At 31.4% G+C, this 11,932-nt stretch overlaps 1 protein-coding gene across 1 annotated transcript; it reads left to right on the forward strand.

Moving 5' to 3' along the window:
- Positions 1-1,834: 1,834 nt before the first annotated feature.
- Positions 1,835-11,472, forward strand: LOC124374627 (sarcosine dehydrogenase, mitochondrial-like; the record flags this gene model as incomplete). The annotated part of the gene is given in 6 exon segments (XM_046832806.1): positions 1,835-2,009; positions 4,775-4,861; positions 4,863-5,222; positions 6,211-6,258; positions 6,260-6,360; positions 11,216-11,472. Coding segments are annotated over 6 exon segments (1,028 nt in total), but the record flags the coding sequence as incomplete, so codon positions are not given.
- Between the last annotated feature and the right edge of the window lie 460 nt (positions 11,473-11,932).

The following is an 11,932-nucleotide window of genomic DNA, read 5'->3' on the forward strand; positions in this document are numbered from 1 at the left end:
ATGATATCATTTTAATATCATTTAAGTTATACAAATACATCTCCATATTTTCAAGTAAAAATATATGTAATATGTATGTAAAAGATATATATCTTGGAAGCCCATATTAAAACATATAAATTCTAAGTAAATTGTGGAGAATATGTCTTAGTTTTTAAGATATAGCCATTTTCACAAGCCATTGTTATTCTCATTAATACAGTGACATCTTCTTGAAATTCTTTTATTTACCAGGGAGTTCACAAAAAGGGTAATTTTTTGCTTATGTTATAGCTGTTCATGTAGAGCATAAAATAAGAATAATAATAGTGCTCTCAGACGGCTCTCAAACTTACAATTTTTAATATTATTACCATTTAATATACTCCGGGTGTGGGGGGGGCTCCTGTACCTCAGCTTGTCTAGAAGGTATGGAAAATTTCTAGTGGTATCCCCCACCCTTCAGGTCATCCTAGATACGCCTATGCCCCACAATATGATTATTACTTCTTTCATTTTTATATAAAAAGCAGTAACTCAAAGTAATTGTTTGTAGTTGTTGTACATTATAATAAACTGTAGATCTGACAAAAACATTGTTATTTTGTATTTTTTAAATTGTATTTTACAAGTGTAACTCATGTTATCTTTGTGATTTATATGTAACGTGTCACATATATTTACAGCAGTTTAAATGTTACGTATCACAATAACAGTTTATAAGCTAAATGCTCCCATGTGAAAAAGTAAAAATATAATATGAATTAGAGGACATCCGCTAAAGAGTAAACTAATCCTCAACCAAAACTAAAATAGCCATAATATTTTAAGTTTTTACATCAAATTTTAACTTTTACTGTGTTGACCACTGCATTAGATGAAACCACAGTTTTGTTATGATCTGACTGTCTAATTAAATTAATAATATAATAGTGATATATGCCTTCCTACAGTCAAGCACATATAGACTATAATTCTTCTTCCGTTTTATAATAAGTTGATTAATTAATTTGCTTCCTACACAACTCTAATTTTTATTAATTAAATGAATTTTGATCTACTTTTAATGGTCTAACTGAAATATCTCCTTCCAGACTCAGAAAATAAAAGTGATAATGGAGCAAATAGTTGGTTTACCCTTTGTACAATAAAATACAAATATAAGGTAATTTATTTGTAGGCCTATGGGGCAGCAAAAAAGATTTAATGCGACATTAAGTAGAGTATCAACAATATACTTCTCAACATTCACACTTACTAGGGGCAATTTTATAACAGTTAAACAATTGGCAATTGCCTTAATTTCTCAGAACTCTTGATAGTGAAGACGTGATGAACAACGACAAATCCATTCCATACGATTTACTATGTTAATAAAGTTCACCTTTGTCCATGAGTCTGCTTCATAATTTCGTTTATAGAGATCACCACTGTGTCTTCACCAAAAAATATGTCATGAAACGCATGTGATCAACTTATTGCTCTCCCAAATATTAAAAGGGAATGTTGCCGGCTACACATCTGAGGCTCCACTTTTACATGTGTCAAAGTTAAAAACTGCATTATAAATAGGAATACATCTGAAATCCACAACTGTTTCACTATAGAAAGGTTGTAGTGTCTTAGTAGTAAAAATGTCATTAATTGTTTGTAAGCTCAATGCTTATTAATGGTTTAACATTTTTATTGACTAAGATAATACAAACTCTGTATTGAATAAAAAATACAAACCATTAGTAATTAACCTCATAATCATATTTTTTACAATTCATTAGCATTGAGACATTAAAATCCAAGTTTATTCAAGGTTAGTGAAACAATTATGGGTTTTAAATTAATTATATTTATAACTTAGCTTTAAAACTTCTCCCCCATATACTTTTACAGACGATTCACAAAAGAGCAAATGTCAAGTCCAGTGTGGGCTAAACAACGGCAGCCATGAATGTTATACCAAGAAGTACAGCATTGTTTACCCACACGATCAACCTCTTGCTGCCCGAAATCTCAAAAAGGATCCATTTCATGAGGTAAGCAAACTTAATTTCAGGATATTTCATATTCCAACATAAATAGATTATTAAATCAGTATTGTGAATAATGCTGGCTTTCAATGCGATGTACTATTAACATAGAGTCCTTTTCAACTCTAAATGCCATGTATGATTTCATCTCTAGAGTAAGGTTCTAAATAGAAAGGAGAACTCATTTGGCATTCTGTCAGAATTATTAAGTCTTCAGTTTGATAAGCCATGCCATTCTGTGATATAATTTTAAAGAACTTGAAAAAGAGTAAAAGGTTCAGAATGACTGCATTCCTTTCTTGTGTTGTTACCAAGTGTATATTTGGTCATGCGTTTTATAATATATGTAATAGTGAAGACAATGGGAGAAACTTCGCTTCTGTCAGTGTATTAATTATCTATCAGCATGATAAATGAAGAACATACTGACCAATAGACAATTTTTCATGAACCATCATTTCTATATAGGCAACCAGCAGGGGAGAGACGAACGGGTCCAGTCCCTCCAAGAGCATTTAATTCCAGAAATCAATCCCCTATTAGTTTATTTTTTTAATAAAAATAACATGTATTTTGGAACTTTGAAATTAATTATAATCTAATACATAAATTCAACCTTTATAACTATTTTAATTTACGAAATACACAACACTGCACATATAATTCAATTTAGTTCAAAACGCTAATTATTTCACCCTTATGAAGCAACTACGAAAGTGAGGTCAGATCTTACTTTCAGTAACTGAGTGCAAAATGTACTCATACTGATTTAAAATCAAACGTTACAGAGTACTCAATTATAATCTCTGTCACATTATCATGTATAAAGATTTAATCATTATTGAATCATCAAGTTTCCAAGTTATGAATGTGCAAAGTGGCAGTTTTGGTTGAAAAGTGGCAAAAACCTGTTATTTCTCTTGTTGTTATTGATATATTATGGAAGTTAGTAAACAGTTTTGTATATAGAGACGTAGAAAGGAACAAGCTACATTTTTAATATAAATCCTGTTATTAGGGCTCTATTAGTTTTTTATACAAAGAGTTGACGTTAAGATTTAGCCTTGATTTGTTATTTAAAGTCAACTATTATGTTGAATATTTGTTGATGTTATGATTAAATCTTGTTTTAGTTAAAAAGAGTCTGACGACTTTTATCAATAGTTTGATATACAAAACGTGTATAGATAAATTTGCTGTCACTCAAATAAATTTTTACAACATTATATTATACAATGTTCAGTTTATTAATGATTATTTGAATAATATTTTACAGCTACCATTTTTTCACAAAGTTTTCAGGTCTGGTTATTTTTCTGATTTAATGTATCTAACTGATTTTATGTGCCTGTATATGTACTCATGTAAGTCATTCACAGTGCCTGGTTTCATGTAATAAAATATTACTATTATATACAAAATGTTTTGTGTAATACAAATTTTAAATGTGAAAAATGAATAAAACATCAATAATTTGTAATAAAATGTTTTAATTAACATTTTTTATTTACGTTTCACCGTTACGCTGCAATAAATTTTTGTCAGGACCAATTTTGTAGTTACCAAATCATTCAGTTTAAGTCTGCTTACTTTTATCTACATTTTAACTAGTTTATTACAATATTTTTAACTTCCAACTATGTATCAATCAGGATTGGTATGGTCCTTGTCTTATATCTATACTTTAGTTTCAACATACCTTAGTTGTATAATATCATAACTCACACTTTATCTTTGACATACATGTCAGTAATGAGCGTTTGCCTGGACAGTGAGTGACAAGTGTTGCTTAAGTCAGTTGGCAATGAGTATAAAGATTGAACTTTATGACTGATCAGTGGTCAGATTTTGCTGGTAGCTGGTATACAATGATGTGCTAAAGATACACATGTATGTTCACTTCTGTAACATCTGTTAAAAAGGCAATGCAACTAATCCTCTATCATCCTAATGTGAGGATTGAATGTCTGTGTGCCTTTTCTCAGTGTTTAGCAGAGATGCTAATCCAATAGATGATATCAACACTCCTATATCAGTAACCTAGAGGAAACATCAAAATTGTTGTCATTTATTCCCTCTCTTAAACACGGTGAGTTTCTTAATATTTTACTTACAAGTGTAAATCAAATATAAACAATAGTTTTGCCTTTTTTCTTAGAATGCAGATCCTAATTAGATAATGTTGTGTGGAGTAGATTTTGGTTTAAGAGTAGTAGAGAAACCTTTCTGGTCAGTGTTCAAGCTCAGCATTGCCGTCAGTACAGCCATGACCAAGCAAGAAGTCCATCCGTCTGTTGCACAACCAATTGTCATGATGCTTTTTAACCAATGAATGAATTAAAACTGTCTGAAATTTTAACTAGTTTACAGGCACAGTTTGAGGACAATACACTGTGTCAGAATTGTGTGTTATTCGGGCAAAGAATTTAAGGATGGACAGGAATGGGTAAAAACAAAAATCATGATCGACGCCCAAGGACAAGCCATATAGATGACAGTATTCGTGCCATTTGAGTCCTTCTTTTGAAATGAAGTGTATTAAAAAAAATATTAATTGTGGCAAGCCAACATTATTTTTCAAAAATATTTCAATGATAGAACCATATACAGTCCTACAGAAACAATTTATACATACAATTAAATCCAGTTCTAACATCAATTGAAAGATTGATTTTTGAAATTGAATACCTGTACTGATATTTAGAGTAGTTAAATATTTAGAATCACAGGAACATTTAATTTGTTTAATATCGTCAATATAAATGTTTCAGGAACTTTTGGTAGCAGGCGCATTTTATGAAGAGATGCAAGCTTATGAACGGCCTGGCTGGTTTACTCCACAAGGACATGCTCCAGTACCCCCCATACGATTGGTACGGAGCCTATGGAACACCTAAGAACAAAGATAGGCGATACGTTGACCTTTTGAAGGGCGATCTCACATTCAAATTTTCTAAGCACCACCACGTGATAGGAGCAGAATGTTTATCCTGCAGGGAGCACGTTGTAGTTTTTGATATGTCATACTTCAGTAAACTCTACCTGACGGGACCAGATGCTCAGGAGGCTGCAGACTGGCTGTTCACAGCAGACACTAATGGACCTCTGGGAAATATTGTGTATTCCTGCATCCTCAACAAACAAGGAGGAATAGAGGGTGACTGCTTGGTCATCCCTATTGGTACAGGTTGTGGCACTCTCTCTGATCCTATATTTAAGGTACTTAATACAAAACAAATAAATTAAAGTACTATATTGGATTACTTACCCTATAATATTATAATTTATAAATATTATAAAACAATCTAATGTTTTGTCACAAGTTTGTCATTTGTTTTATAAAGTTATTACATTACTATGATCTCATCATTTGTGACATGTGGCAGCGAATATTATCTTACTCTTCCAGATAAAGTTCAAATGTAAACAGCATGTCTCAAAATATTTTACGTTTTGGGTGGAAAATATTTCAGTACCTTTTGCTGATCTTCATATCGTTTGCTCTTATCCTAATAAATTATATTCACATCCTAATATAATTATAAATCTTGTACCAATTTATGTATTATGTAAACAGTCTCTGCATACGATTCTAAACGAAATCTTATTATTAATAATTTTTGTTTTTATTGGTGTACATAAGAACTATACAGTATTGACATTATAAAAATATTGCATATTATTGCCAAGTAAAATATTATAATAAATCTAAACTGACCTAACTTAATAGTAAGACGATGTAAGCAAATTAAATAATAACATTATAAACTACCCAGTCAGTTAAAGAATCTTGAACTATTAACAGCTTAATGACATACTAATAGATACAATGCAAACCTATTTTAAAATAAAACAACTGGATAGGAGTATAAAATGTGATGTTAATTTAGGTAATGATTTATTAATAGATAAAACAGACTATTAATTGTAAGCCTGAAGTTTTTCTTTTTATCTGTGAACGAAACACAAATAACTTGAATATGTTATTCCTCCTAATCTTCTTCCTTAAACTTGTTCACAAGAAAACAGAGAATTCAGTTCTATTACAACTTAATACATATGAACGGAAAAATATTTTAATTCTTGAACTAAGGAAACTGATTTATAAATCAGTAAAATACTAGTAGTAAACATGATGTGTTGATCTTAGAAATTCTTAACTAAGATCACTTCCGTGTTTGGAAACTTACTGTATCTTTGTTACAAGGGTCGAGGATTTTATATCGTGGCTGCAGGAGCATCTGCCTCCCAGTCATGGGGCACATCTGAACACAGCAATCCAACAGAAAGGGTTCAAAGTGGCGTTGACCAACCTCTCTGAGGACATAGGTTTATTGGCAGTCCAAGGCCCAAAGAGGTAATTTACCATTAAATTACCTGTTATTGGTAGATTTATTATTTTATATGCATTAGATCCTATTCAAATCTATGCAAAAATACATGTACAATAGGTTTTATTGCAACTACAACATTTTTATCCATAATAGTTTAAGTATAAGTAACAAATGTATAGTATGTACTATTTTTATAGTTAAAATATAGATATGTTAACTAAATTTCATGATAAAACTAACACAACTTGTATGAAAACATAATTGAATATTAACATTTATAGCATAAACAAACCGTTCATATATTAAATGGACAAGCAGGTTTTATATAAAACCAAGATCATTAAAAAATGTAAGCTTTCAGCTTGTATATAAAGAGACATTGATGTGTAGCTGTAAATATCCCAAGATTCAGTTAAGGAACCGTACTGATTTTACTGAAAATCGTAATTTAAATGGTGTATTGTGAGTTTTCCAATGTACTACATTTTGCAAAAAAAAAAAACTTCACTGAAATTATTCTTTTTGATCTTAGGTTGTCTGTGATTTGCCCCAAATAGGTACAGTAGGGATTTCAACAGAAAAACAACAAGACAGAGAACTAAAACAATAATTGGTAACTTTTCCCCTTTCTTGTCATATTTCAACATCATAACCATGTTTAAGGGTAGCACATTCAGGAGGACGGAGATTTCAGCTAATATTGGAACTACATCTAGGAGACAAATAAGACAGTATATTGTATTAGAACTGGATACAGAAGGTTTTCTCATTCATATTGCACCTGTCAATGTCCCCTTGTCCCAAATTTGATGAGAGTGCAATAAACCAACACTCTCTTGCCCCTTGGTCAAACAGAAAACATGGCCAGACTCAAGAATGTCCTCTTCAAGATCTTATCTAAAAGGAGAAACTCCAGATATCTAAGATCATTTCCCTACACTGTGTATTTTTTTATAACTATTGCTATTTATTATACAATTATACTAATTTATAAGAACTGTTTTATACACATTCTTGTATTTTTAACTAACATAATATGTGAGGAACTTCCAAAAGGAATATTAAATTAATTACGTACCTTTATTCTGATGTATAATATTCAAGTAGATTACAATAATGAATCAAAGATACAAATCTCATGTAAATTATAGCTGGAAGTATGGAACCTTTTTGAAATTAACAGGCAATCAAAATGACAAAACTATTTGCTGACAGTTCCAATAAAAAGGTTTACAATTAAGTACAAATAATTTTATAAAAAACCAACAAAAATGATAAAACATCTACCTAAACAACTGTACAGAAATTTGAATCGAAAGTTTGATAAATTAACTTCTACAGACTTTTCAATTTTACTTCCAACCAAATGATATAAAAATCAACCCATTTGTGTTAAGTTAACATTACTTATTTTGTAACCTTTTGTGCGTACCATTTCAATACAATACAACCAACCTATTTTTTGTTTTATTTGAATTCAAAGTATTGAAATATTACATGTGTTCAAGTAAATAAATATTCATCATTTAAGTGATGAAGCGCTTGCTTCTAAGCACCATTATATTTTGATCTCCTAAATAGCCATTTTGCCAACTATGCGGGTAGTAGTACGGCTTCCTGAATTCATAATTCTAACCTCAGCCATTCTAACCAGACGCTTTCAAGTCCAATGTTTATCTATTTTTTATCTAAATAGCACATTTCTTATCTAAAAATATATCATGGTTTGAGACAAGTACTATTGCTTTTTTTCAGAATAAGTTTACAAAAAACACGGTAACCTCTCAGGTGGTTTGATGGCTCTACTAATTCATGAAAAAATATTATGTATCAATAATTTTACAATTTTTTACTGTAACACAACTTTTGAGTTTTTTAACTACAATTTTTTTTAATCAGGGTCATTATAATAGTTTCTACTTATTCAATTTTTCTGCTTGCATCATTCCACATCCGTTCAGCCACATTCTATTCAACAAGATATTGTTTTCTTGTCCATTTAATTTGTGTCGTGTTTGTTTTTTACTTATATGTCTAAATATAAAAACAGTGAATGTTCAAATTACAACATGTAAACATACTCCGTAGTTATCTTATCAAAGTGAACTTCTGGTGGTCAAAGACCCTTGATTGCTACACTACTGCTGTCGTAGCATAGATAACCTGTCGCTCAAGTAAGGGGGCGAGAACTCAGTTCACCACCTCTTGCATGTCACATTCATGGTAACTCCTTTGCTCCCCTTGTTTTCAAAGCAGATGTGTACAAAATAAATTTCTTTTAGATTTTTCCGCTCTTCCAAAACTTTTCACTTGGTGGTTTTTCATGCTTTGATATAATTATAAACATTCAGTTACTAAAAGCCTTGTGTTTTACGATTATTATCAGTATATAATATGAAACATAGTTCATGCAATGTATTTTAAACAAGATTATATAAAGAGGCTTGAAATTTTGCGGCAAGAAATAATCTGGTGAGCTTCCCAAGTAGTTTCAACTTGGGACTACCTGGCACTGCTCGATCCATGACAATTGAATACATTTTTTAAAAGTTCTCTTAATCTACACAAAAGAGATAATTTGCCAAAACAAATAGTATTTTGGAGCATATGTTTGTGTAAGGGAATCAAGTGAACAAAATGTGTGTTTTCAATTTACGTATAAACAAAAAAATAATTATAACATTGCTTGTAACAAAATTTTTGTGCACTGTTTTTGGAAATGTAATTACTGTATTCACTAGATAATGAATAAGTGAGTACAATGATATAAAAATCTTGTGCATACAATTAAAAAGAACATTGGTTATAAAAATCGTGTGGGACTAAACTCAAGGGGTACTGTGCCCTCTTAAGGCATATGCAAGACATAGTTATGGAGTAGTGAGACAAAATAAGTTGCAGATGTTGATTTTTTCTCCTGCTGACCATAACTTTTCTCAATGAACTTTTTCATTCATACGAGGTATCTTAAGATATGAAGGCTTCTCATATAGCCATCCATACCTTAGCTCAGTCAAAATGAACCGTTTTGTATTTGTGTCATTAACATGATGATGATTTACCGGACCGGGATTATTACCACAAGTTTTATCAGCCCATCCCAGCATACACCACACCTGACCAAAATCAGTCTGGGAAAACCAGTCAATTTCCGACAATAAAAACTCTCGACCAAAGTAAGACCTTCCAGCACATCGACTGTCACAGTTCGAAAAGAAGCCTGCATACATTGGGAGGAAGCTTCACAACCACCTGCCATCAGAGCTGAGAGAGAAAGGAGAGAAGGAACTCAAACCAGCACTACACAAATGGCTTGCTGACCGCCCCTTCTACTCCATAGAAGAATTTTTTCAAAGCGCATTGAATTCTGCAATGTAATCTTTTGTATGATTACAAAACATTGTATTTTTGTTAAAACACACTTGTATTGCTTACTACTGCTTAGAACTGGGATGCTGATACTGTTATCAATGAATATATTAATGTAGAATTTTTGTCTATTGTCAAGGATATGAAATTATTAGAAAACCAAAATTCATGACTAAAGAGAAACCACCTTCTCAATGTAGGAAAGGAAGTATAGTAATACAAACCATATTACGAAGCTTACCGACTGTCTGGTCACACGGTGGTATCCGGTGAGGGGATACCGACTTCCGCTCCCATGCAGCTACTAGACAACAGGAAGTAATCATCATTTTAACAGTTCCCACCAAACATGCTGATTCCAAAATATTGGAACTCACCAATCACCAGCGGAGATTTGCAATAGGCGTGGTTCAGGAAACGGAGGGGGATGCTCCAAAGACAAAACCCTGGGGTGGAGATGAAAGGTCAGTCCGTCAGAGTCCTCGATAGTTTCTCACTAAGTCGTTTGAGTAGGCAAAAAACGGGTGTGTGCACGAGTGTATATGTATTCGTGTGCTGGAAAAATACTATAGGTGTAAAAAAGGCTTGTGTATTTAAAGACCAGTAAATATGTAAGTTAAGAAATGTTGTATCTAATTATAAGAAAATATTATCACAGTTTTTATCACTCATATTTAATATGTTTCAAGTCAATTTTCAAAGTACTTATAATTAAAAGCAATAGATTTAAAGATCATTTACATAGATCAAATAATAGTTTGTTATAGAAAATATATGTATAAAAATGTAAATTGTTCTAAAAATTTTACAAGAAATTTATTCCAGTTAATTACGTAAAGATAAAATGTAGGTAATTGTTTAAATATTTAAAGAGAAAAATCTTTCCTTGCGTAGTTTTGATCATTGTAATTGTTTAAATATTTAAAGAGCTCTATTTCTTCATGCTAAGTTTGTATATGGAATTTATCTGAACTATAAAAATTTGAAGCATAATATTTAAGTATATAAATCTTGTGATTAGAATCAATGAAATCTAACTTGTTATTAGAAACGATTATTACAATTAGTTGAAGATCAATAATAAATTGTTATGTGTAATAGGATACTTCTGGTCTTAAATAATGTTTAAAACTTTTACAAATAAATTAGATTTTGAAATAAAATAAAAATATGTGTTGCTTCATGTGAGTGTATTGAATTGCCAATCGAACCTACTAATAAATCCTCTCACACAATAGCCAAGCAGATATATATGTGTGTGTATGTGTGTGTGTGTGTGTGTTTCACAGTCTAATTTTAAGTGATAAATCCACTCCAGTCTCTGAAACCTCACATGCCACAACCTCACACTATTGTCTATATACAAATGACTTATTTTGAGTATTCTTTTTTTTAAAGATTTTGGATACTATGTAAAAATTGTTCTAATATTTTTTTCATTATCAAAAGATTTAGAAATTTAAAAAATAATTTTTGATAACATAATAATATCAAATTACTTATTTTCAGTCGAGAACTATTGCAGAATATAATAGATGCAGACTTAAGTAATGAAGTGTTCCCATATCGGACGGCTCGTATAATCAAGGTGGCTGGGCACACTGTACGAGCACTGCGTACCAGTTTTGTGGGAGAATTGGGTTGGGAGCTACACATTCCCTGGCAGTCATGTATCCCTGTGTACAATGCCATCTGGGAGGAGGGGCTCAAATTTGGGCTAAGGCAAGCCGGATACAGAGCTCTCTACTCTCTCAGTTCGGAGAAAGGTACCTCTATCTATAGTCCTTATCAAATACGGATTTTTATTTTAAAACAATTATTAGTATCAAAATATTAGAACACTACTTTGTGTAGTTAACTTTTTTTCTAACCATTCCATTAGATCCAGAGTCTACATTTATCTACACTCTACATTTATGGACACTGAGTTCAGATATTCTTCCTAGCTAAATTTTTAACAACTATTTAACTAAACCATAGTTGCACAGTATTGTGGACAGCCTCCCTAAATACTCTTGTGTTGTTAGGAAACATTTGAAATAATTTGTTAACTAATTATATCTTAATCAGCTTTCTATATCAAAGTCAAAACCAGTTTTTAAATTTGTTATACACTACAACGGCATTTAAGTCGGGTCATTTTTATTAAGGACCTGATATGGCCTTCTTAAAATTGTGTTGTCTACCCATCTGTCCACCCATGAGAAAACGTTTCATACCTAGAAA

The sequence above is a fragment of the Homalodisca vitripennis genome, unplaced genomic scaffold (assembly GCF_021130785.1).
Source record: "Homalodisca vitripennis isolate AUS2020 unplaced genomic scaffold, UT_GWSS_2.1 ScUCBcl_9400;HRSCAF=17879, whole genome shotgun sequence".
NCBI lineage: Eukaryota > Metazoa > Arthropoda > Insecta > Hemiptera > Cicadellidae > Homalodisca > Homalodisca vitripennis.